This window comes from Zonotrichia albicollis, chromosome 17 (genome assembly GCF_047830755.1).
Source record: "Zonotrichia albicollis isolate bZonAlb1 chromosome 17, bZonAlb1.hap1, whole genome shotgun sequence".
Lineage (NCBI taxonomy): Eukaryota > Metazoa > Chordata > Aves > Passeriformes > Passerellidae > Zonotrichia > Zonotrichia albicollis.
The window spans coordinates 11,365,309-11,392,591 of record NC_133835.1 but is presented as its reverse complement, the minus strand read 5'-3'; the positions used below and the strand labels follow the sequence as shown (position 1 = coordinate 11,392,591).

General features: G+C 46.5%; 1 protein-coding gene across 1 annotated transcript in view; it reads left to right on the top strand.

The window, feature by feature from the left end:
• Positions 1-26,129, top strand: part of CDH4 (cadherin 4) — a 419,518-nt gene extending 393,389 nt beyond the window's left edge. The window contains exons 10-16 of the mRNA XM_074553930.1: positions 3,775-4,028; positions 7,080-7,222; positions 11,248-11,481; positions 12,898-13,131; positions 17,260-17,399; positions 19,222-19,386; positions 20,726-26,129. Of these exons, the coding sequence (XP_074410031.1) occupies positions 3,775-4,028; positions 7,080-7,222; positions 11,248-11,481; positions 12,898-13,131; positions 17,260-17,399; positions 19,222-19,386; positions 20,726-20,932 (1,377 nt within the window). The 3' untranslated portion in view covers positions 20,933-26,129. The remainder of the gene's footprint in view (positions 1-3,774; positions 4,029-7,079; positions 7,223-11,247; positions 11,482-12,897; positions 13,132-17,259; positions 17,400-19,221; positions 19,387-20,725) is intronic.
• The last annotated feature ends 1,154 nt before the right edge of the window (positions 26,130-27,283 follow it).

The window sequence follows — 27,283 nt, the reverse complement described above, 5'->3', positions numbered from 1 at the left end:
TACACATATCTAAATCTATATTTTCTGCTTAAACAGAAAACATTCAACAAAGAAAAGTGCAAAAATTTAACTTCCACTGACATCAGCAGCCAGTCTGAAATTGAAATGCCAACATTTTCCACTGCAAGTAGGGGAGGACCCCTTATTTTTAATCTTGCAGAGTGTCAGGACTTTAGTTTAAAGGCACATCAAAGTGAACAACAGGGGATTTGCATGATCAACACTGCTGCACGAGGACTTGTGCATAATGAACCCTCCCTTATTCACAACTTGCAGGCAGAAAGCAGGGCAGATTTGTCAAGGCACCATTGATGCTGGTGTTGATTTTCCACTGCTGTGTAACCCACAGTGATCACAAAGCAGAGAACCACATGAAAATCCCATCTATCTCATCAAGCTGAGCTCAGAGCTTGAAATTGCATTGGATGTCTTCTCTACATCACCTCACCTGATCCTCCTGGGCACAGGGTTCCCTACCCCTGTCTGGCTGGGAGGCTTTTTGGTGTATTTTCAGCAAGGAGAATGAGTGAAATTGCTTGTGATTAAATTTTCATGGTGAAGAAGAGAAGACTCTGAGGATTCCACCTTCTTTGAAATATTTTGTTCTCTGTTAATAAGTGAATATGCTTAAAGATTTGGGGGATGTATTCTCATCAGACTGGGTGGCCAGTCAGAGCTTGTTCTTTGGTGTGTTGGAGAAGTCTCTTGCTGGTTTGATCACTGATGTGGGTAGAAAACACGGGTAAAAAAATTAAAGTCAAGTAATGAACATTTATTTACAGACCCTACATGACTGGATTTTCATGTGGCTCTTCAAAGCCACTCACAGATCACTCCTGCTGCAAGCAAAGGAGTGACAGCAGCAGCACAGGGACAGAGGCTCTGTGCAGAATCCCACCACTTCACCACCATTTCAGGGGCCTGAAATGGAGGGACAGAAATTCTTCCAAGCCAGATTTCCCTTTGGAGTTCAGATTATGCTCATGGGGGCCATTTTGAAGCTGCCCTCAGCAAAACCCCATCTGTATCTCCAGTGTGATCACCAAAAGTATAACATTTCCCTTTTCTGTTCTTGCCTTTCCAAACCATTTCCATAACTGTGCAAGACCCTAATCTTCAAAGAAAGCCTTGATCAAGGGCAGAGAGAAACTTCCCACTCAGATGAGACACCGCAGAGTCTGAAGACAATCTCCCAGAGCAGCAGTGGCTGCCCTGTGGCAGCCAGCTAAGTAAAATGTTATTATAAACTCTGCATGGATCAGAGCTGTGAATTTGTAATGGAGATGCTGCTGAAGCTTCAGTTATTATTTGCCTCAACTATAACACCAGGCAGATTTGTTCACTTCAGTTAAGAGTACCCCAAGAAAAGGAGGAGACGTGGCAAGCCCTCGGCATCACTCTGCTGCAGCCAGGTTGGAGGTGCTGCTGAAGGAGGAGGATGTGCAGCAGCTCCAGGGGATATTTCACAGCCAGATCACACACCAGACATCCAGCAAGGAGTACCTGCAAAAGTGCTGCTTTCTAATTTCATGTCAAGTGCAAAGTATGCAAGAGTCCCACAGGTCCTTGTCCCAGGTGTAGTGGCTCTGTGGGCTTTTTCAGGATCCTGCTGTCATAGAATCAAAGAATCATTTTGGTTGAAAGCACTTCTAGGATCATCAAGTCCAGCTGTTAACCTAGCAATGCCAAGGACACTGTGTCCCTAAAACCACGTTAAATGACCAGTGTAGAGCATTTCCAGTGAGATGCAAGGAGGTGCAAGGAGTGGGTGTGGTGTGAGGAACACTGAATGCTCTGTGCTCCATTATCCTCAGAGGGAGGCAGGTTTAGGGAGCAGAGATAAAAACAGTTCTGCTATAAATTGCTTATTAATGTGTGAAAGAAGTTCTGCCTTAGGGCTTGACAGTGTCTGGCTGCAAGGGGCTGCTGTGCCATGGGGCTCAATAGCCCAAACTGTGAGGACAGCACAGATTCTTGATTTTACCTTTTTTTTTTTTATATAAAACTATGTGAAATAGGACTTGGTGGACACAGGAGAGATGAGCAGACAAGCTCTGCCTTGCTGACTGAAGTGTGGTGGACACTGTTTGGTGACACTGATGCCTCCTGGACATCCTTTGGGATGCCTGATCCTGGTCCAGCTCTGCTCCTTGCACGTTATTTCTGCAGCCCAAGTTTTGTTGCTACCAGAAGAAAGAGGAAGAAGCTGAGAGAGCAGCCCTACATTTTTTGGGGGGAAAAACCCCACTACTTTACATCAGGCCACATCCTAGCAGAGCTGTGTCCTGAGTTGCCCACATCATTCCCCATGGAGCTGCTCAGCCCCCAGCTGCCTCTGAGCCCCCTTGGGTGCAGAGTGGCTGTGGACAGCCTAGCAAACAGAGCAGCATGAAAAAAAAAAGGAAAAAAAAAAAAAAGAAAACTGCAGGAATATAAATTAGAGGGGGTGTGAAAAGAAATTGAGGAAATGCATTAGTCAAATTGTTTCAAGGCCTTGAATAGGGTTTAAATGGGAACTTTTAGCATGCATTGGTTTTGAATGCAGCACAAGTCCGTGAGTCAGCACGGGTGGGTGTACTGGGAATCTTTATGCTTCCTTTTATTTATTAAATGTTGGCCCTGCCTGTCAGGAAGCCATTTAGCATGGGGAACATTTGCACTTCAATCGAGGAGAGATTCCGCTGGTTTACCTCTTGCCCCTGAAATTTGTTTGTCTCATGTAGGCTCCTATGATTTGATTTCCCTCCTGACAATACTGGGTTTTAAACAGGACATGGCAGGCAGCTCCTGCTGCTGTAAATCCCTGTCCAAGTCGGTGTAGCTGTGGTGTTTCACACCCTGAGTGAGTGCTCTGCAGACTCAGCGCTGGAGAAGGTATTAGGGAGGATGGATATGCTTCTAAATTTATAAATCATGGCAAAGCAGTTTTTAACAAGCAGAGGTGTGATCCTGCATAACTCAAGCCTCCCTGGCAGATGATTAGCGACTTCCCTCGTAATAATTAGTGGGATGGTTTAGAAATTGTTATTATACTGGGCTCAGTCAGTCGTGCCAGCAAAGGCTTTTCATTTTGTCTGGCTCCTGGGACAGACACATTGTCTTCATGTGTGTGTTGAGCAGAGATCTGTGGCCTCCCAGCAGCAAAACCCAGCTGTAAGAGCTGTAGGCAACCTCCAGAGACCACGAGGTGCCTTGCAGGAGGATGAGAGGTCCCACTGGAAGGACCACCTGCTTAACCTTACCAGGGATTGTTCCTGGCAGCTCCACCTCTGCTTCTAAACTCATTTAAGAGGGAAAATAAAGAGCCCTTCAGGCTCATGAGTCCACAGAGACTGTCCTGGTTCCACAGTCAGCAGTTTCAGTGCTAATAGCACTGCTAAGTGCTCGTCCCAACCCTCTGAACAGGCTCCACCTGTTGCATTAGAGCAGCCCTGGGTGGGTTTGTTCATTTGATGCTCAGCTCTCACAGGCTGGTTGTCTTTTGGAAACCACTTGGCATTGGAACAAAATACAGGGCAAATGCTACCTGCTGTTTGCAGTTTTTCCTTTGTGGATTTTTTTTTTTAACTACTTGACCCTCCAAAAATTGGAAGGCCAAATCCTCCACTGGATTGAAGTTGCTCTGGATTTACACCTTCAAAACGACTGAGCTCAGGAGGAAACAAGATCAGGCAATGACTTTGATATCATCTGCCTTCCAGTCTTGCAGCTCCCAGCCAGAAGGTAGAATTTATTCTCTGCTTGGCTCTACACTTGCTTGTTTGTTTGTTTCAGGCAGTGGATTACGAGATGAACAGAGCTTTCATGCTGACAGTGATGGTGTCAAACCAAGCTCCCCTGGCCAGTGGCATCCAGATGTCCTTCCAGTCGACAGCAGGAGTCACCATTTCGGTCACAGATGTCAACGAGGCCCCGTATTTCCCAACCAACCACAAGCTGATCAGGCTGGAGGAAGGGGTGCCCACGGGGACGGTGCTGACCACGTTCTCGGCGGTGGATCCCGATCGCTTCATGCAGCAGGCAGTAAGGTGGGACACCAGGCAGCCTGGGGCTCCCCTGCAGCTGGGGGGGCTCAGCTGCATGAATCTGGGGGGACAAACAGCTGAGAGCTGATTTCCAGACTGGCTGGTGGGATGTGGATGAGATCTTGGCAGGGAGTGGCACCTGCAGTCAAGTATCTGTAAACTCACAGCCCCCTGCTCCAGGTAAGGCAGGCTCTGAGCAGCTGGGTCAAGGAGAGCAGACAGAGTTGGAGCCTGGGTTACTGGCTTGCTGTGGGGCAGATCACACCTTCAAATGAAGCAGATTTCTGTGTTCTTACAGAGATCAGGGCTTCTTTGTACCCAGTCTTTGGCTCTCCTCACCCAGGGTGCTCTGACCTGTGTGGTTCATGCACTTCATAAACACAGAGGTTTAGAAAAAGGCATCTTTGTTATTTCTGTTTTAAGGGGGAAAACTGAGGCATAGAAAGGCCTGGGTTTTCAAAGGGAATGGCTGGGATTTTTAATCATGCCTTGTGTTGCTTACAGAGCATTTAGGTTCAACCTTGCTTAAAAGCACAGTGCAAGAGGAGCTGTGACTAGTTCAGAACAAGGGTTCTGGGGTTACAAACAGCTGCTGGGCAGGCTTCTAAAGTGCCAAATTGTTCAGTGTTGCCTGAGCAGTCAAACACCCATTCACAGGCCATTGGCACTTGGTCTGTATCTCACCAGTGTTCCCCCTGCCTGCTCCCAGTAGGTGCAATTTATTCCAAACTTCCCTTTTTCTTCAGAGCACCTGCCTAACATAACCTCCCTTAGCTGCTTTCCCTATGAATGGGATTCAGCTGGCAAAATTTTAACCTTGTACAAGTCAGATTTCCATCCAAGCAGCTTAAGATCACTTTTAATTCGTGCTGTGACCCGGGGGTGTCACTCACTCTGTTCTGTCCCACCTGGGCAGAGCAGGGACTGAATGCAGGGTCCAGGACCCCAGCTCACACACCTCCCCAGCAGGAAATAATTGGCAGAAAAGTGTAGGTGAGAATGAGTCCTTGTGACACTTTCACAACTATTTCAGCTCCCTCTGTGCAGAGAGGAAATGCATTTCCTGATCTTGGATACTTTTACATCCACAGAAATTGTTTTCTTTTTTGCTCCCAGTCTGTAAGAGCTGTGGTATTTTTGGCAACCTGAGTATACGACATGACCACGGCTGAGGCCACTTAAACTTGCATCAGTTGTGACATTTTGTGTCAGGAAGAGTTTGAAATATTTCACCTGGCACAGAGCTGTCGGGTCTAGAAAATGGTAGTTTATTCACTGCCTCATCTTGTTGTCTTTAGACAGGGATTGTGACTTTGGAGGAAAGAGACCATCCTAACTAACAAGCCCATTTTTCTTATGTTCTTTTTGAAATATTGGCCTTTGAAGGGTCTTTATTTCCCTGATGTCTGTACCAAGGCTGGCATTCAGAGGAGAGAACAACTCATTTGTGATTGAGTACTCCCTCTAACCTGAACAGGGGTGATCTGTAATCCAAACGAGTTCCTGCTGTTGCTGTCATTGCACAGGGCATGTGCAGGGTCTTGTAAAGTTTCCTGTGAGTATGAGCAGCCAGTTACTTGGGTTGTTTCTTTCTAGGGCTTCCAGGACATGCATTTTGTGCATCCACCAGCATTTCCAAACCCCAGTGTTTGGAATCTCTCTCCCTTTGCATCAAGACAGCCAATGCCCAGGCTCTGCAGGAAGCAGTGGGGTGGTTTTGGGGTCCTGTCTTTGTCAGATGTAAAAAAGATATTTTATTTTTTACTTCACAGTTGGCATTGGTGAGTTAGGAAAAAAGATACCCAAAAGGCTAAACCTACAGATCCATGACAAGCACTTTGCAGAGCTGATCCAGCTGCTAGAGCCTTGCATACAGATTTCAGTCTCTAAATAGTCTTTGATGAAATAGAGATTTTACAAATAGAAGATGAGGAAGCAGGAGCATCTCCAGTAATGCACAGCTTGGCATGGGCAGTGTCACACCTCAGGTTATCCTCATTAGCCACAGACACATTCACAAAGCCAGCTTTGAAACTGGATCCCTGGTCATTCAGCAGAGAAAGGGCAGGAGCCTCACAGCAGTGATATTGAAATGAAAACATCCCAAAGAGTCTAGCTCCATGAAATGTAATTCTTTCCTTTGGCAGGAGTTTGTGCAGCTGTGTGTTGCTTTTCTCTTCACATGGATTGACTCAGCTCAGGTTTCCCTTTGAGTTTCTGCTTCAAACAGCCCAATTCTGGAAAGAGATATTCACCAGAAGCCAGTAAAGTTCTCACCTGCATATCTAATGACAAATTATATAAAACTATCAGCAGGTCTGAGTTACCCATGAAATAAGCTCAGCTTCTCTTTGCTTATTTCAGTAATTTATAGTCTGGCCATTTATTAGCTTCCAGTTGGATAGTTATGGTCCATCTCACTTCAAACAGTACAAAACTGGGAGGCAGAAAAGCAAGAAGACGAGCAAGGATGAACTGAACACACTGATCTGGAGAACAGAGGAAAAATTTGCCCAAAAAACCCCCCATATTCTCAGCATGGGACATGAACAGAACACAGCTGTGAATTGACTGAGTAGTTGAGAGGTAACTCTGACAGTGTGGTATTCCCAAACTGCTGTTTATTAGTGGTGGAGAGAAAACAGGAATATCTTTGACTTTAAAAAGCTGTTTTCAGAAGGGCAGGGTTGGGAGCAGGAGAAAGCAGGAATCCATCCTCTAATTCAGGCATATGGATGCAATGGTCTTTGCAGACCCCATTTGTGCTCAGCTGCAGAGACCTCAGGAAATGCCCTCTCCTAGCAGCAGGAAACTGGCATGTAAGTGGCACTTAGTGGAAAGAAAAACCTTTAAAACTAAAGTAATTGAAAAATTGAATAATTGTAAAGGTCAAAAACCGGATACTCAATTAGCATTGTGTTTGTCAACAAAACCAGTTATCCAAAGGTCCTTTGAATCACAGGTCAGGAGTCCAGGAAAAAAAAACGTATTTCAAGCAATATTAAGGATATGTCAGTGAAAAGACTGCCATGTATTTATTTCCTTTCTCTGTAGATACTCTAAGCTGTCAGATCCTGCAAACTGGCTGAACATTAATGCCACAAATGGTCAGATCACTACTGCTGCTGTCCTTGATCGAGAGTCAGACTACATTAAGAATAATGTCTACGAGGCCACATTCTTGGCGGCTGACAACGGTGAGCCCAGGCTTCACATTGTTCATGCTTCAATAAGACTCTAATGTGATGCATTAAGAGAAATGATGCCCTGACAGAGTTGTCAGTATAAGTTATCTTTTTCCCAGGTTTTTATGGTCAAAAAATGTGAAAGTGGGACGGGAAATTGCTGGAGTAAATTAAATGTGCACAGTATACGGGGAGTGTTATTAAGGGAAAGGGAGGACAAATGGAAAATTGATTTGGGGAGTTCAGTGTGGCGGTGTAGCCTGAACTTAAAAAAGTGTCAGAGGGATGTGCTCTCCAGGGGCTGCCGAGCACACAGGTCCTGGTAATCCTCCCAAAGGCACTGATCACAGCATTCAGGAAGCCTTCCATCAGGAAGCCAGGAATAATTTTATGGGATGGCAGGAGGGTATTGAAAATAAGCCCATCTGTTGAACCCATGGTGGCTTTCACAAAAGGTGTGTCTGTCACTGGAGCTGGGCTCCTTCTGGCCACTGCCTGCCTGAAATGTGCAGCCGTCATCAGATCATCTGGGTGCTGCTGTGCTTGTTACCAAAGCCACTCGGATCTCCTGGAAAAGTCTTGTTTGCTGTTCTCATTGAAGATCACTCAGTGCTTTTGGTCCAGTCAGCACTGAGAGCTGCACTGGCCTCACTCAAGGGCAGGCACCCAGTGCTGCTGCTCTGCTTTTCCTAATCCTGGTTGGGAGGAACTGATGAGTTGTACTAACCACACCCAAATGTGGCCATGCTGGAATTTCATTTCTCAGTTCCTCCATCTGGAAAAGGCTCAGGAGTTTCCCAGGACAAGGAGAAGGCCTTCCTCCCCCTCACCACCCTCATTTCCCACTGCAGGGTGCTGAGCTCTCAAACCAGAGCCCTGCTTCAGCAGCACAATTCAGTCTGGGCTTGGCTGTGAGCACCTCAATATATTTCTCATACTCTGCAGGTGCTTCCAGGGCAGTGTTTGTGAGATCCCTCGGGCTGGAGGTGCCCTGGTCGTTATGAGCAGATTTGGTGGTGGTTGCAGGGCTAATGAAAACTTCCTCCCTCTGGGGCTCCGTGCATCACTCCAGTCATTGCATCCCAGGTGACAGGGGTGAGGGAAACTCATGGAGGAGTTTCAGTGCAGAGGAGCTGAACCAAGAAGTGCATTTTGCCCCTTCTTTGTGCCATGGATAGTAGGACTCACCCCACAGCCCCGTCCTGAGCTTCCCTCCATGAAGGCAGCCAGGACAGGGAAATTCAGAATATTCTCAAATTTGTCAAGTGGTGTTCATCTGCAAAAGCCACAGGGCAAAACAGGTCAAATGAGGAGGCCAGGGCTGTTCACAGGTGCAGGGGTAGAGTTTGAACCTATCAACCTAATCCTCACCATCTGACCTTGCAAATTCAAGCACTTGGTGCAATGTGATGTGGAGTTAACCCCTTTCCCTGGCTGTGATGCTGATGCAGCAGTGCATCAGCACCTCCACATCCATCATTCAGCAGCTCAGAAAGTGAGGGCCTAGATAAATCTCTTTATTCTGAAAAATTAATCTATCACTGGTATATTGCTGCCATTAAAATGCACATAAAGCAACACCTTATTTAAAATTCTGTCTAGAGTGCTTAGGATAACAGCTGAAGTTTCATCTAGGCTAATAGACTCTTACCACATTGCTCCCAAGTTCCAGGTTCTCCAGCATCAAAGAAAAGCTTTGGGTCAAGGGTTTTGCTGGGGATTTTTCTCTCTTTCTTGAAGAAGCAGCAGCATCTTCTTTCCTTGAAGTTCTTTTTGCTGTTCTCAGTACATGATAAAGAAGTTTAGCCAATACTCCTTGGACGTGCTTTCTTTCTCTCCCTGGGCTCCAGTGTAGAGATGCTGTCTTTAAGAAAAGTCTTGGCTGCAGTGTAAGGAGGGCAAAAAGGGAATCCTAATCAAGAGCATGGCTTTAACCTGGTTTCTGAGGTGAGAGTCCCTTGGATCACACTGTGTCCACACAAGAGGGGAGCCTGGCAGTGTTTGAACCCCTCAGCCAATTTCAGCCAATCTCCCAGGGAAGCTGAGAACTTAAATGTATCATATTCCAGCAGGTTTCATGAAACAAAGAGCTGAGCATGAAAACCTTGGCTTACACCTTGCTGTGGGAATGCAGACACTGGCCCTGTGAAAAAGGCAGTGATGGTGAATTCAGCAGTTAAATGTAGATGCAGAAGTTTTGTAGTCTTCTTCCTTTTATCATTAGTATTTCAGTCTTAATTTCAGGGATCAGACCAGCTTCTGCACTGGAGTCAGTGGTGCTATTTTATCTCCTGAGGATAAAGTCCAAGGATCCTTCACTGCACATCAGCACCTGCTCTGTGTCCTTGCTCTCTCCATATAAGACAGCTGAAATAATTTGAAATGTTCTGTAGTTTGTAGGACATGGGCATTAAAACTTTGTTTACTTTTCATTTCTCATAAAACTGGCCTGGAATTGCACTCAGGGACACAAAGAAACAAAAATACCAGGACTCAGATCCCAACAATACTCAATGGCCCAACAAAAGTGCATTTGTACATGCAGCAATTGCAGGTTATTTCAGCCACGTGCCAGTTAGTGCCTCTCAGGACTGAGGGTTTGTGTTCAGTCTGTCTCAGAGGTTACAGTGCTTTTATCCCAGAAGATACTCTGGGTAATGTGAAAGCAGTAAAATCACTTTGCTTGGTCCCAAAAGTCAGTTTTCATGTCCAGCCCCAGTATCCTGGTGAGCTGTCTGCCTCTCCAGAAGCTTTCAAGGCTGATCAAAAGACATTGTTTTAGAGGGAGACCTACCCCATGCTTACAGGATGAAAGGATAGGAGTCCATGATTGAAGAGCTTATGTGGGAACCACGAAAAAAGGATATCCAGGGCTCCTTCAGAGTTTTTGAAGCTCCCTTGAGACATGGAGAAAGGAATGTGGGAAGGAAGGTCTGTGGAAGCAGAAGCCTGATGGGGAAGTGGTTTGTGTAGCTTTGTATCTAGCACTGGGAGGAAAGGCCAGGACTGAAACACAAACTTTAAAAAGAATTGCTGAAGCCATGCAGGCAGAGGGAGCTGCCAGATAAATGTGTGGGGAGAGAAAAGAAAAACACTGTGCCATTTCTGGGAAGGCCGTTCTCTCCTGCCAGGGCAGATACTACTTCGTGTGAGTAGTCATTAGTCTGACAAATGCGAGTCTCCATCAGGAAGAGGTGGAGGGCCAGGACTGCTGTGCTGTGACATCCCTGCTGGTTGGGACAGACATGGAGAGGATGGGGAATTGTGTGGTGGGGCCTAACACTGCTGCTGAGGGTTAGTGACCCAGCAGGTCTGGTGGTGGCTCATACTGTGGGCTTTGAGCAGGGACCTCTCACCACTAAAGCTGGGGCTGGATATGGGACAATGCTGGGCTTTCTTTGAAGCAGAGTAATGGTCTGCAAAGCTGAAAACTGGCCAGCAAGTGCTACAGTTAATGCTGACCAATGAGTTACACTATGTAGGTTTTTCTCCCCTCCAAGCCCTCTTCTTCGTCTTGTCAGCTCTCTTTCTAATGGTTTTTCTTCTTTAAAACAGCCATTACCAAGATTTGCAGGAGCAGCTTGGCATCACCTGCTTGCAGTTTTAGTTTGACTAGGGGCATTGCTGCAGGCTACAGATCTGCAGAACTCAACCTCCTGTTCTGCAGGAGTGAAAAACAGCAACATTAGGAGGCTTGGGGAAGTTTTATACCACATAAAGCAAGGGACCGTGGAAGTGCAGTATGTCCCTAATGAGGTCCAGGGAGGGAAGGTGAAAATCCTGGTTTATTGGCCCGGAAGGCAGAAAGAGGGCTGGTGTGTGGTGTTGCCAATCCCTCTGCTTCCTCCTCCCATCCTGCTGGACTGATGGTCACCCTACAGCCCCAGACATTGTGCTACAGCAGCTCAAGGCGGCTGGAGAGGGGAGATGGTGGGAAAAGTCTGTTTATCCACATGAGCCTCAGTTCAGAGCCAGGGGGTCTCTGTGGTCCCTGGGCAAGCTCCTCCTGGCAATACAGGTCGGTGTTTCCCGTGCAGGAATCCCCCCAGCCAGCGGCACGGGCACACTGCAGATCTACCTGATCGACATCAACGACAACGCGCCCGAGCTGCTGCCCAAGGAGGCGCAGATCTGCGAGAAGCCCAACCTCAACGTCATCAACATCACGGCCGCCGACGCCGACATCGACCCCAACGTGGGGCCCTTCGTCTTCGAGCTGCCCAGCGTGCCCTCTGCAGTGAGGAAGAACTGGACCATCTCCAGGCTCAATGGTAAACGGGGCACGCAGTCCTGAGCTCATCCGTGTGACCGTGGTCACAAGGGTTTTGAGGGGAAGAGAGAGACGAGAATGTTGATTCCGTGGTCAGAACGCTTGATTTATTATTTTATGATATCTATACTACATTATAACTGTACTAAAAAGAAATGGAAGGAAAGTTCTCAGAAGGCTAGCTAGGCATAGAATAGAAAAGAATGAATAACAAAGGAGCTGTCTCCGACTCTGTCCCAGAGAGAGCTCAGTCCTTGTTTGGCCATTAATTATACACATCCACCAATCACAGGTGCACCTGTAGCATTCCACAGCAGCAGATAACCATTGTTTACATTCTTTTTCTGGGGCCTCAGCTTCCCAGAAGGAAAATCCTAAAGAAAGGATTTTTATGAAGAGATGTCTGCATCACATCTGGGCTCCGCTTCGCTGATGAGCCCCACGCGCGGCTTCCAAATTCAAAACTTTCCCACTTTTTTAAAATGTGATTTGTATTTTTTAAAGCACATTATGGCTGACATTATAGACAAGATAGTTAATCAGGAATGATTTGTATCAGACCTGCAGTATAACTCTAAGAGCCTTGGCACTTGGCTTTTTTTAATGCAGTTCATAATTATGAACAGTTATCAGTAGTGAACAGAGTATAAATCATCCATAATGGCCAAGGGGAAAAAAGCTATTATCAGTCTTCCTTATGTTCCTCCAGTGTAATTGTCATAAGCCACAATCAGGATCAATGTTCATTTCTCTGACCATAATTGCATAAAGGCAGCCTTTTAATTTACCATGGAACCAGGAGGGCTAGGTAAGTGTGAAGATTACCAGTATGTGAAGGATTTTTATAGTGCAGCGTGCAACCACAAATGGCCCTAATTGCTCTGCTTATTGGCAGTTTCAGCAGAGGATGGAAAATATCATGGAGCTTTGGGCTGGTTTTGGCTTCAATGCTGGTCCCTCTCGCTGAGGTCTGGCAGAGACCAGGGACAACAGCTCAGGGCTGAGGGCTCAGTCACAACGGGATTACCTGTGCCTGCCATCAGTGAGTTCCCAAAATCCTCAGGGGGAAGGGTGAGTGAGTACAGAACCTGCACAAGTGGCCAGGGGCAGCCCAGCCTCAGGAAGCAATATCCATGTGTTCCTGTTTGATGCCGTTTTGAACACGTGCAAGTGGGTTTGCAAATGGCATGCAGGTAGCTGAGTGCAGCAGTGAGAGCCCACAGAACTTGGCAAAGCACAGCCTGGTTGTTGGCCAAACTGTTGGGGCAGAGATCTGAAGCTGTCCTGCCCAGGTGTGATGTTGCTAAGCTCTTCTGCAGGGCTCAGAAGAGAGCTCTGGCAGAGAAGCCTGCACAGGTGTGGCTGCAAGGCTCTACCAGTGCCTGTCATCTGTCTGTCCGTCTGTCTCGGTCTCCAGGGGACTATGCCCAGCTCAGTTTGCGGATCATGTACCTGGAAGCAGGAGTGTACGACGTGCCCATCATCGTGACAGACTCAGGAAACCCCCCCTTGTACAACACCTCGGTCATCAAGGTGAAGGTGTGCCCGTGTGACGAGAACGGCGACTGCACCACCATCGGCGCCGTGGCTGCCGCGGGGCTGGGCACGGGGGCCATCATTGCCATCCTGATCTGCATCATCATCCTGCTGAGTGAGTACCACAGGGCCTGGCCTGAAAGCACACACTGCTGGGGGCTGGAAGGGACCCTAAATTTCATCTCGTTCCAACCCTCCTGTCACAGGCAGGGACACCTTCCACTATCCCAGGTTGCTCCAAGCCCTGTCCAACCTGGCCTTGGACACTTCCAGGGATGGGACAGCCACAGCTTGTCTGGGCAACCCGTGCCACACCCTCACACTAAGGAATTTCTTCCAAAATCTGCCCTAAATCTACATTCCTTCATGTTTCCCTGTTGTTCTTTCCTATGGCTTGTATTTTTCAAGCTCCATGCAGAGGGCAGGTCCCTGAGCTTGGGCTGGGGAGGTGGTTCACACATCTGCATTCAAACCTCCTTCACTGCAGCATCAGCAAAATGAGCTCTGCCTGTGTCAGACCTGTCTTTCTAAGACTTCCAGTAGCTTTGCAAACATTATTACACCTGACAACAACTTGTAAGTAGTGAGTGTGATAGGATCATCCACATTTTGCAGGAAAAGGTTGAAGGCTCCTTCCAAATTTCTCTGTCAGATTCTCCCACAGCTCTCGTGTCTGTCTGGCTGTGGATATACTGGTTCCCAGTACCAGATGCACTGGTTATGAGAGTCTGCCTAGGCCCTTGCAGAGCCAGTGCATAACTGTGTTTTTCTGGTTGTTCCAAGGAAAAGAAGAATGGTAGTTATTCCCATTGCTTTTAAAATTACCTCGGACTAGGGAGATTTTGAGTGTTTTTAAAGGAAGGATTCTCAGTTTGTCAGAAATTATGGAGGATACATCACAGAGGACTGGCCATCCCTTTCCTTGAGGCAAAATTATCCCTTTTGCCCAGGAGTCCCAAGCTTCCATGAGCATTACCAATAACCATGTGTGCACATCTAAAAAGTAAAAATTATATCATTATAACTTCAAGCAGGAGTTGGCACAGTAGGAATAGATAAAAACAAGCGCTGAAATGAACAATGAGGTAAATATTAATCAAGAAACACAGGATGAATCCATGGGACTCTCATTAAAGCTAATGGGAGTTATGGTGCTAAGTCACATTTAATATTTACCCTCAGTGTGTTTTAACAGAGCACAGACAGAGCAACGTATGCTCCGAGTGTCACCTCATGGGGCCATGACAGGGTACAGCAGGAGAATGGGTCACCCTGGGCTTCATCCACATCCTGGGCTGGTGCTGGGAGTGCATTGGTGTGCGATTGATCTGCTGGATCAGCAGAGGGTGAGGAAGGGGCTGGGTGTTTGTGCAGACCCTGCTCCTCGCCCAGCCCAGCTGAGCTGATGGAACATCCATCCCTGTGCCCAGACATGGTGCCCAGTTCCTGCCCCCATTCCCAGCTTTGGCTGCTCCTGTTCCTGCCCCCATTCCCAGCTTTGGCTGCTCCCTTCAGCCTGGGTGCTTGTTGGGGCACCATTGTCGCACACCCCGATGAAGATGAAGGTGTTCATCAGCCTCACCTTTTGCTGTGCAGGTTTGCTGCTGCCCCTGGGCTCAAAGTTTGAGCTCACCCAGAGGTGATTAAACACAGGTCTTCTTTTTGCTGCTCTTGTATAAATCCAGTGCTAAAACACAATTTAAAACGGTTGAAAATCCTATTGACTGAAATTAACTTCAGCTGAAGGACATTTGATTTAAGAGATTCCTCTTTCCATTTTCAGATACATTATCCCATTTTAAATTACGGGTTTTATTACAAAAGCTTATTTTTACATTCATTGTAATTCTAATTGACTTTTTTTTTTTATCTTGGAGAGCTGCAAAGCACTGTATCAGTGATGAAAAATGTAATTTGCAATGAGCAGTTTTACAGTTACATCCTTCCAGTGTTTTGCCTCCTTTCTGTCTGTTTCATATCATGACCTCTAAACAATAGCCTAGAAAAAGGCAGAAGAGGGATTTTCTTGTGCTATTTGTCCATTTTAGAGTCAGCAGGTCAAAGTTGGATGACTTTAAAAGGAAGAAGAAACAAGGGGACAGATCCAAGATTGCTCCTGTGAAGGAAGTTTATGCCTTTACCTTTGCTCAAAGGGGTTTTTTTCTTCTTCTTGCTACCTGATGTATTAGCTGCACAAATAACACATTTAGAAGAGCAATGCAGTAAAAAATTGTGAAGGGTGAAGACAATAGATTTCAAGGAAAACTACATGCAGAGCAAAAATGGTTCTAACAGCAGTAATAACACTTCCCATTCTGCAGAGTGAATAAAAGGAAGGAGAGTGCACTACATCCACCATTGACACTTTGAAGGTGTTTTTTTTTTCCAAGGTAGCTGTAAAGGCATTAATGGCACCATTTTTTCCACAAGTGCATGAAAAAGTATCATTTAAAAAAAAAAAGAGGAAATAAAAAGATAAACCCCAGTAACCATTATAATATTGTCTTTGTGGACCAGTCAGGTATCTTGTTGTGAGAGACTTGAAAAGGAACAATGAAAAAAGGACTTCAATAGTCTGCTAAATAGCTGAGGTTTTATATTACAGATGAGAGTTACATTTTCTTTCCTTTTCTTTTTTTCTTTCTTGAATAGATCTGGGATAAGCATTAAAGAAATGCTGAACTATCTGAAAACAATTCTGTTAGCTGGCAGGCAGGGATGTGCCAGTTGGCACTCAATGGCAGTAATTAGCTGTCCCATCCTCTTCACTCATTTTTCTGAATTCCTTTTGGGTATAAACACTTTGGTGCTGGGAGGAAGAATTTGGATCCTCCCAGCCTCATCCTCCTGCAGGACAGCCTATCAGGGTCTGGTCTCAGCTAAAAACCCCAAATTTTGGGGTTTCACGTCCTGCCTGAGTTTGCTTGGTTGGCTGAGTTGGTTTGGCACAGTTGAGGGTTGACTGAGGTGAAATGAACCTGGGACATTTCTTCCCTTCTCCACTGTCCATCCATTGCTCCCTCCTCCTGCAAATTGCCACCACTGCAGCTCAGTGAGGGGCTTGCTTGGAGAATGGAGGGGAGAGCAGGCAGTGGGAGGTGTGGCTGCAGCACCCGCCCAGGCTGAACTTTCATTCTTCAGGGCTTTATTTGCAGCCACTGAGTACAAGAATGAAAACAAACGTATGAACACGTTCTTAGAGAAGATCTGGCTGCCTTATGTCAGTGGAGACTTGAGTTCCCAGATATTCATGCAGTAATTCACAGGGAGCACACAGCCAGCCCCTGGGGCATGGGTGTCCCTTTGAAGGCTGAGGTTGTGGAGCAGTGGTCCAGTGTTCCCTGTGGGTAAAGTTGTTTTAGAAGGGAAGAATTTCTCATGATTCAAGAACTGCTCATCTCCCGCTGTTCCTGTGCTGAGAGAGAGTGGCCAAGCCTGGCATGCAAATGCTGATGCCTGAGGAGCTTGGCTGTGTGCTACCAGATTGCTCTCCCTCGTTCTGCAAAGCTAGCCCTGCTCTCTGAAAGGATTTCAGATGATCTGAGATTTGCTTTCCAAGTCGATGGCCAAATGCATGTGCTAATGTCCTGGCTAATCTGATCTCAGAAGTCTAAAGAGCCTCCCTCATGGACCAAAGAGGAATATGAGGGAGGCCAAATTGGATTACAGGACTCAGTGTTGTGCATCCTCCCCAGATCAGTCTTGCCTGGCCAACTGCAGAAAACAGCAGAGACTGTCACAGTCAGGGCTCATGACCTGAACGGGCTGAACCTGTGCCACGCTGCTGGAAAATCCCCTTGTGCACAAATGTTTGGTATCTGCACCTGTTTCCTTCTCTGCAGCTCTCTTCCCTCCATCTTTATATCCCTGAATAAAATAAAGGTGGAAATCTAATCCTGAAACCTCAGGATTCAGATCAAATATTTTCAGAGAGCTGCAGTTTTCACACTTTCTGGTTTCTTCTCCTTTGATTGTGTGTCTTACTCCTGATTAATATCAGCTCAGTCAGCATTGATGATGGATCTTAAAGAAATGTTTGTAGTGAGAATCTGTCACAGTATTTACAGCTCTCACTGATCTCTCGTTTAAAAACCAGACCACACAATAGGTTAACATTTTATTCCTCCTGCCAGCAGCCAGTGGGGTTCTCTGCAGTGGGCGGGGGTAGGTGAGGAGGTGGGACACCCTGAGCCTGGCCTGGTGCTGCAGGAGGTGCCAGCTGACCCAGCCTGTCCCCTTGCAGCCATGGTCCTGCTGTTCGTGGTGTGGATGAAGCGGCGGGAGAAGGAGCGGCACACCAAGCAGCTGCTCATCGACCCCGAGGACGACGTCAGGGACAACATCCTCAAGTATGATGAGGAGGGAGGTGGAGAGGAGGATCAGGTGAGGAGAGACCCTGAGCTGTGGCCAAGGAGCTGCTGGGCAATCTGTACTCTCAAAAAACGCAGAAACCACATTATTTTTAGTAAAATACATGCAAAGGGTTGTGTTCTTTTATTTACGACCAGGCAGCTTTATTGGCTTCCCTCATGTGGTGGAAGGACAGCAGGTCCAGGACATTCAGGATATTAGTGGGACACCCTCCTGTGCAAGCAGGACAATGCCAGGAGGCCAGTGCCATAAGGATTTTTCTACCCCCTAGGCACCTTCCTGGAGACGAACTATAAATCGCTGCATTGACACTCATGTTCAAACCACATTTCTGTTACTTAAGTCATTAAAATTGTGTGTTTTACCAGAGATCTTTGTAAAACCAGCCAGCAGCTACAGCCTTGCCCACCCCTGTGGCTTGCTTGATCTTCTGTGGGCTTTCCCTGCATTTACTTAATCATCTCTAATGTGCCTTAATTTTCTTTTAATTTCTGGACATGGTTTGTGAGAAACGTCTAAAGAGATTTGGGGATTTTCTCTCGCGACGCAGCGCGCAGTGGCAAAGCTGTGCTGGGTGGCAGAGCCCTGAGCCACAGGCTGCCTGAACACGTCAGCTTTCCTCCAGTGGCTCTTCCTACAGACACCAGTGCTGATACTCATGAAAACCTCCCTGGCCTGCACTCCTGGGATGTGCTTTTCCACTGCTACCTGTCCCATTCCTCAGCTAAAATAGCAAAGTTGGGTCACTCATGTTGAAGTCGCCAGTTTTTTACTCCTACCAAACACGAGTAAAAAGCCCAGGACACTCTCAGATATGATGTTCATGCAGATTATGTGGCTGTACATTGTGTAATGGCTTTATTTTTGCTCGTTGAATTGGCCTGCATGGTTCCAGGTCAGTGCTTAGGGATCCCCCAAAACCACCACAGCACATCCTGCCATGGAGGTCCTGGTGGCGAGCAGGTGAGCCCAGTGGGAGCTGCCATGGAAAACTCTGAGGCAGGAGTTTACCTAAACCTTGAAAAGTTCTTATTCCACAGAAAAATCCTTGCAATTAACATTTCTTTTTTTTCCTGTTGCTGTCAGGTTACTTATAAATATTGCTCCTGGAGATTCAATCATCCCCATCTGAGCACAAGGATAGTTTTCCTGGTAGAACAAAGCACTGTTCTAAGCATTCCAAGTAGCTGAAGTATCTGGTTTCAGGCAACTACACAGTGGGCTTAAATATTTTAGGAAGGATTCATTAAAAATAACAGCAAAAGGATAAGCAGCAAAACACCATTACCTACATGAATACATTTTTAATGAAATATTACCTGGTTCTCATTTCATGATGGAAACGTATTCTGTTGGGATTTTTCACAAGCAAAAAGAACATAATTACTTTGAAAGGTCTACATGCATAAATGCAATACACATTTTAATGTTTTTACTTCTGTAGAAATGTAATTGCAATAATATGTCTACTAACTCTGTGTCTCTACATTATATTGTCTATTGTATCAAAAAAGTTATGTGTACATCTGTGCACACACAAACAAAAGCCAGGGTTTCATCCCAAATATTTAGACACTGTGTGAAATATTCAGAAAGTATTTAAATACTTAATTTAACTTATAAGATACTCTCTTAGGAAGTCAATTTTATGAGCTCCTCAGAGGTCAGGTTCATCTGTAATTCAGATGGAAGTGCTACATACCCAGGGATAAGATTTGCCATCAAACTTCAGCTGAAACAGAATTAGAGCCCTTGACTTGTTTGCACATGGAGTGAGTAGGTGATCTGAAGGAAAAGCTCTGGGTTTCACACTGTGCCTTCCCATTTGTCACAGGATTACGATTTAAGCCAGCTCCAGCAGCCAGAGACCATGGATCACGTGCTGAACAAGACACCTGGAGTCAGAAGGGTGGATGAGAGACCTATTGGTGCTGAGCCACAGTATCCCATAAGACCAGTAATCCCACATCCAGGGGATATTGGTGATTTTATTAACGAGGTATGTGCTGTAGGGGGTCCTGTGTCACATCTTCAAAGCTTGAGCAGCCAGCTAAAGTCAGGTTTCCCTGATTGCACGGGACAAGCAGTGCAGCTGCTCAGGCCAGAAATCTGAGGATTGGTACGAGCAAAGGATGCAGGGCTTGGCCTAATGAAGGCATTGAACCAGCAAAAAGCCCAAGATTTCTGTCTTGTGGGTGTCATAAACACCATGCTTTTCAGAACCCAGGGAGAATGAGCCATTTGTGGCTCCTGGACTTGTAATTATTTCAGCAGTCTGTGCCTTCCTCGTAAGCTGTTTGGTGTAAAGCCTCAAAGAGTTCACAGCACAGAGAGACTCAGATCAGAGAGAGTTTCTTTATTTTATCTTAGATTACTTCTCCTTTATCTGCCTGTACAAATATCTATCCAGTTTGTATTTCTTATCTCATTTTTAGTTTTGAGTGATTGAGTGGTTACAAACCAATCAATGCATTATTTCCTCCGAGACAAAGCACACCATCCATTTCCTAAGCCAGAAAAATAAATGTTACAGCCATTTAATTCTATTATTACATGCATTTCCTGCTGTGCTTTTCTCATTTTCATCATTAAAATCCCTTCTTCCTTTGTCCCTTTGCCCATCCTTCTCTCACATTTACACACATCCATGAAGACTCGCTCTCCTCACACGCCCCTGTTGCTGAAACCGGTTCCATCTCCCCACGCTGAGGTCAGGGCCTCTGAAGGTGGGAATGTGGAACATTTGCTTTATTGCAGGGCTGTTCCATGAGGCTTTTCCTGACGCTGGGCTCTGCAGCAAAGCAATTCTTTTTCTCCATATCCCGAGGCCATTTCCATGGCCTGCCTACGCTGCTGCCTACGCTGCACAGGAGCAGCAGTGCTCCCCAGCCCTCTGCCCAAGATTCCACACCCCACGTCTGTCCTAATTGCACAATTTTGCCAGGAGTGGTTTTTTTTTTATATTTTGTTTTCCTAAAGTAATGAAAAACACCAGAATTTAAATATTGGTGGGGGAGGAAGGGTGCTGGTTTTTGGTGTATTGGCTAAGATGGAAATCGCAACAGGCAGCCCCAGCAAGGGCACACTGGCAGGACAAAGATTTTTAGAGCCAGAATGGATAATTGGAAATAAACAATTGGAAATAATGAGTCATTTTAGGGAGACTTGGGGCTACTGGGTTTTGTGGTGGGGGCAGCTGAGAGGTCTCTACCTGGAGTTGCACTCAGGAAGCCCCAGGACAGTAATTTTTCCCTTTTAGCTTCGCTGCGGGGATCCCAAACATCCCCCCATCCCTCAGACCCCACGGTGGGCATTAATCCATGCGTTCACCCCCCCAGGGCCTGCGTGCAGCAGACAACGACCCCACAGCCCCCCCCTACGATTCCCTGCTGGTGTTTGACTACGAGGGCAGTGGCTCCACGGCCGGCTCCGTCAGCTCCCTCAACTCCTCCAGCTCCGGGGACCAGGACTACGACTACCTGAACGACTGGGGGCCCCGCTTCAAGAAACTGGCTGACATGTACGGGGGAGGAGAGGAAGATTAAACTGACCTCATCTTGTTACAAAACAAAAAAAAAATTTAAAAAAAAAAAAAAAAGAAGGAGGAAAAAAAATTAAGAAACAAAAAAAAACCAACGAACCCACAGACAACGTTAACGAAAAGAGCCGATGCAGGAGCAAGAACTGTACAGATGTGGCAGCTTTTTTAATTAATATCCCCTGCTGACTGTATTGTTATTTTTAGTGGTGATATAGGAGGTTTCTTTTTTTTTTTTTCATTTTTTTCTGTTGTATTTTTTTTTCCTAGAATATTGAGCTGTCTCGCATGAACACTTGTCTCTGCTGCAGGTTTCTTTTTGGGTTTTTTTTTGTTTTTTTAATGTCAGCTGGGATATTGCTCGTTTACCTGCTTTATGACTAAAGAGAGTGAAAGGCACTCTGTCTTAACTTGAATTTCTTAGAACAGAAGCACTGTTTTTAAAATATATATATATATATATATATTTGAAAGTGCCTTTTGGTGCATGTGTCAGATTCCCTTCAATCTCAGGAGTGATGAAAACAAACATACAACCATCCTGGGCAGCACTCCCTGTGACCCTAAGCCAGTTCTAGCTGGGAAGGAGTTAACAAAAAGGAACTGTGGAGATTGTTTCTTTTTTGCCTTTTTTTGTTTTGTTTCATTTTGTTGGTTTTTTTTAAGGGGGTGACTCATTCTGGGGTGGAAGAAGATGGGGGGGGTGGGGAGGGGGGGGAGATGTTTTGAGTCAAAATCTTAACAGCCATCTTTAAGCCTCAGCAGGTGGTGAACTAGTCATCATGTTGTATATAATTCAGTGTTATCAGATGCAAAATACTGACCAGAGGGCTCTGCTGGCCCCTGGTCACACTCAATGTAGCTGCATAGAACTATAGCATTGATAAAGCCTTTGGTTATTGCAACAGAAATCTCCGACAGCCCTTGCCTAAACCCTCCGAAGTAAACGGTGACATGACCAAAGGCCCATCTGTTTGTTTTTCTGCTATCGCCGTGTTTTGGCTCCCACGGACACGCCGGCGGGGTGAGGAGGAGGAGGAGGTGATGGTGATGGTGATGATGGTGGTGGTGTCCCCCATCCCTGAGGATGCCCAGCACTGGTGCTGCTCTCCTGGGCTGAGGCAGGGTTTGCGCTCGCGGCCGAGGCAGTGCCAAGGACAGGGACAGCTTACCCACACTGCTCCCATCCCTGAGTTTGGAGTCAGTCTCGTTCCACATTAATGCCTTGGAGCATTAGTAGCCAAAGCTCAACAACATCGTGTAACTCAGCTAATGTGTGTCCTTTCTATTCGATGGGTAGGCGCTGCTATCTGTAGTAAATGTGTTTTTTTGGAGAAGAAGTGCAACGAGGGCCTGTTAAGTATCTTGTGGTTAATATGCTCAAGCATTGCCAAGTAAGCAAGAGGTTTCGCAGCATCCAGGCATAATTCAACATCAGTATTATAAATGGTAGCAAACTACCTAGTTTATATGTAGGGTCAGTTTAACCAATAACAAATAGTTATTAGCTTTTTTTATTACATTTTTCCTTTACTGATTTGGACTAGTGGGTTTATGTCTAATGTTTGTAAAATGATTTAGACTGCATGGATGTGTAATATAAACCACATTTAATGGATTATGAGCCACTTAATTAATGTGCTATGAAATCTTGGATTACCTGTGTTTTATATTCTGCAGACGATTTTGCAGTGGGTTCGCTAAAACTTGTAAAAGTGCTTAGATATATTTTCCTTTAAATCCAAGAATGTGCACAGTATTGGAAGGTGATTATCCAGGGGATAATCACGCTTTTTTTGATATCTCTATTGATTCTCAAGTTGAATGCTAAGAGTTAAAGGGGGGGAGGCGGGGGGAGCGAGCGCGTGCACATGAGAGCGAGAATGAGAGGACGAGAGCTTGGGGTGATGAGTGGGCGCCTTTCAGAGGGTAAACTGGGCTGCAAGATCGTCTCTATAGATTTTTGAAATGCTCCTAGTGCATTTTATATTTCATTGTATCATATTTTCTATAAAATGCAATTTCTGTAAATTAATGAGCATTTGAAATGTGTCTTGTATGAAGTGGAATATGGTAAAAGTCTGCCCGAGGGGACTTCAGCATTACCAGGATGTTATCAACTACCAAGGGTGACATCTTTCTTTTTGTCTTGGTCGGCCAGTCAATGGGTCAGTTTGTCTTTCACGGCTCAGAGAGCAAACTCACTCTCACCCAAGGTTCTTGAGGAGACCAGGAGGCAATAGTGTGGACCTGAGAGGAGAGGGACGGCGCTGATGGCAGCAGCAAGGTGAGGATGTCACACCACGGGCAGGCATGGGCTGCAGCACCTGACACTCTTCCAGATTCCCATTCCATTGCTGTGAACTCAGTCATCTTGTGTGACCACCATGAAAGTCTTGGTTTGCTTCTGCCATGTGCTGTCCCCCTCCTCTTGGCAAACCTCACAGCCCCTGTTCCCTGGCACAGAGGCTGCATGGCGCTGCAGCCTCTCTTCCTTACCCATGGCACTCTTGGTTCTTCCCTGTTTCTTTTGGAAAAGCCACAGGCTGGAAAATTTCACCACCAGGGCTTTGCACCTCTGCAGAAGCTGCCTGGGCACAGGCACAGTGAATAATAAAAATGCTCTTGGTGTTTCCTGCTGCTGGTGTCCGTCGCCGGAGCCTCATCACGACACGGGAGGAGGACTCAGCTGGAGGGCCAGGTGATGCTGATGGTTCTCCATCCCTTGGGTTGTGCCACTGCCTGCCAGCTCCTGGAACGCTCGTGTGGATCCTGCAAAGCCAGGTCTCTGCTGTGAGCTGTGCCCTGCCATCCACCTGGCACTGCTTACCTGGGAGAGCAGCTCAGTCCCTGCTCCAGAGCGCTTGGTGCTTAACATCTGCTGTGGTTTTGGCTGGGATGAGGGGTTTCAGGTAGGGAAGGGCTGCCAGGGATGTGGGATGGCAGCTCCAGGCCATCAGCAGTGCACACTCTCCCCAGCAGTGAAAGGAGCCATGAAGGGGATGTTGTCTGACTTCAGCTTGTCTAAACATTTCAGGTTTTCAAGAATTTATGCAACCTAAGTCAAACGACGAGTGATTAAAAATAAACCAACCTGTTTCCATTGGTGATTTTTTTTTTAAATCAGCAGATTTTTTTTTTTCTGCAGCATTTGCAATCCAGCCGTTCCAATACCACGAGCCTATAAATCAAACCAACCAGATTATTGTGTTTTGACCCAGTTCTGTTCAGTCTCCCTCTGCAGGACCTCTTCCTTCTTTTCCTCTTCCCCCTTTTCCTCTTCCCCTTTCTCCTCCCTGTATACTCCCTCTCTGAGATTTACTGCCCCACAAGCAGCAGCAGCAGCCTCAGGCCACTTTTCTCACAGTGGGACCCATGAAAGGTAAGCAAGGGGCACATCCAGCAATGAAAACAGAACATTTTTACAAACCTTTTTGCTTGCTGATGTTACTGGTGGTTTGTAACCCAGCTAAGAAAATTTACATTAATCCACGGGGTCCCATTGACAAGGTGACTTTGTCATCACTCTGTCCCTCTCTGGTCCTCGTGGATGTGACACAGTGACAACCAGTTGCAGCTGGAGGTGATGGTGACTTACAAGGAGCTGTGCTGAGGCAAAGAACCCCTTGGCTGAGCCTGCAGTTGCTGTTCATTCTGAGAGGCCACAGGAGGGGTTAATGCATTGACACCAGAGTCCCTGTTCCCTGACTAATCTAAACTAAAACATTAAACTGTTTGAAGTGATCCCCACTCTTTGTACCCTTCAAGGCAGTGGGGAAGGACTCGCTTTCAGGCAGGTGGAGGGTATCCTGTCCCTGAAACACCCTGTCCCACCCTGTTACCCCACAGCCCTGCCAGGGGACACCACCACAGCTCTCCCTGCTGTCCAAGGGTTGGGGACAGTGAGTTCCAGGGCACTGGGGCCAGACAGGGTGGCCTCCCCTCCTCCTAAGGATGAGGATTGCACATCCCAGGGCAGGGCTGTGCAGGTCCAGTGTCACTGGGTACCCACAGCCACCCCTGGCAGAGCATGGCCCACAGCCCTGGTGGTCGGTTTGTCACATACATGAAACTGGGAGCAGCATCAGTCACAGAAATGCTTTGCAAGGCAAGGAGGAGATTCAGCAGGTCATTAATGACAGTAAATAGGCACGTCTGTTCTAGGTGTCCCACGTTCTAGTCATGGTTTCGCTTCTAGTTTTGTGTTTTCCATTTCCCCCCTTTTTTGCCAGACCAGGCAATGGCATTGGCAGCTGTACAATGGTGATGGGGAGTTTGCTCCCGTGGGTTTTTAGGGACAGTCAGGTCCAAATCCAGCCTTCAGAAGTGGGGTTTCAGAGGTGGCTGTGACTGCTTCACGTAGGGTGGACGCTCAGGCATTGAAGAACAGTAATGGTCAGTGCAGCGTCTGTACCACACAATATGCCAAGATTGCAATTTTGTTTAACCTAAAAAAAAAATACATATTAAAGGTAAAATACAGGTCTTTTATTTGTGATGTCTTTTGGAGCTCTTCATTTTAAGTGTGAAAAAAAAATACTGGGGGGGGGGAAACGCTGTGCCACGATGAATGCAAGTGTTTAAAACAGCAGCCAGACAACGTAGGTGTCTCCCATGCAAATTAACTCGGTTTCATGGGGAAAATAAAAGTTCTTTCCAGTCCACACCAACCCCACATGCAACTGTTCACACACAGTGTACATAATGTAGTTAGTGCTTGAAGCTACAAACCTAATAGGGGTAAAAACAACAACAACAACATGTAGATGTAAAATTGGAGCACTTTTTTTTTTAATTTTAATTTTAATGATGATTTTGCATGTTTCCTTTCTGATGGAGAAGCTGTGTAGCAGCCCGCATGACTGTGGTTGTTCTCAAGGAAGACTTCTGCTGTTCTGCTGTATTCACACTGAAACAAAAGCAAAAGTTTGCGTCCGTTGACCCAGTTCAAAAACCTTTTTTTGTAACCGCCAACAGCACAAATATTTTGTATTGTTGTTTGTACCATTTTTGTACCAAAAACAAAAGAGGGAAAAAAAAAAAAGGGAAGAAAGTAAATGTTTTCAATGTGTTTTTAGTGCCACTGCAATCTTGGTTTCCAAACTGAGTGACAGGTTTGCTGATTTATTGTGTATCAAAGCTGAACTGGCGCACTGACGCCTGGCTCCAGTGTAATAAAAATAAAGTCCCCCTTTTGAATAGTCTCACTTGCTTTACTATTATTATTATTATTATTATTATTATTATTTTCATTTTTGTTCCCCAAATGTCCACCCCAGCTCAGTCACTGTTTGTGGCTCTTATACTCACAATGAGCCAGCAAGGGGTCATCTGGCTGCAGGTGCACAAACATCAGTGAGGTTTTTGGAGATCTTGGGTGCTCCTGCAGTAATTTGTGTCCATTAAAGGCAGGAGTGTGGGGCTCCCCCTCTGTTATTTGGATTATGGCTGAGGTGATGCAGGTTCCTCACACATCCCAAAGTGATCCATTTCTGCTGCACTGAGCTCTTGGTGCAAATCAGTTGGGTGATGATTTCACTCCTGCAGCTCCAGATCTTTGTGCTTTAGCGCAATTCCAGCATTCAGGAATTTATGCTAACACATTGGTCACCCCTGACTGCTGCATCAGGGCATCCAGCCCCTCCACCTGCCCACTGCCAGGGAACAGGAATGGTCCAAAAAGGTCTTGAGGAACAACTGAGCACCCTGGGCCAGCTGATGGCCTGCTGGAAACCTGAGCTTGCTTCTCCCAGCTGTATTTCTCCACCTTTTCTGCAAGTGTATGAGCAAAGTCACGGCTGGAGATGCTGCTGTGAGTGAGTGTGCAAACCCTTCACGTCAGCATTGCTGTGTGAGCAGCACATCTCCTCCAGGGCCAACACTCCTGCTTTTCTGCAGCTGTTTTCCAGGCCAGTTTCACCCCTGGGAGAAGGGACAAACCCCCTGGTGCTGGGCACAATTGGCAATTAGTGCTGGGCACAATTGGCAATTAGTGCTGGGCACAATTAGCAATCAGTGCTGGCAGCCGTCACTCAGGGCGCCCTGGGGACGTGTCCAGGGGGCACCTGGGGCTCCATCCCTCACCCCAGCCCCAGCCCACACATGCCACGAGATGGGGGGTCCTCAGCAGGGCCCAGGGCTGAGTGGGGCCAGCAGGTCACACTCCAGGGGTCTGTGCAGCTGCTCTGGCCAAGTGTGCGCAAGGCAGCGCTGTCTCGTTTTTAATGAACATTAAGATGAATGCAAATCCTGTACACGGCAATTTACTTCCCCCCGGAGTCAGCTAAGAATATTTTATTGCTAGTTTTGCTAATTCTCAAGCTGTTCTGTTTCGTAGAATTATCTTTAGCCACTGAAT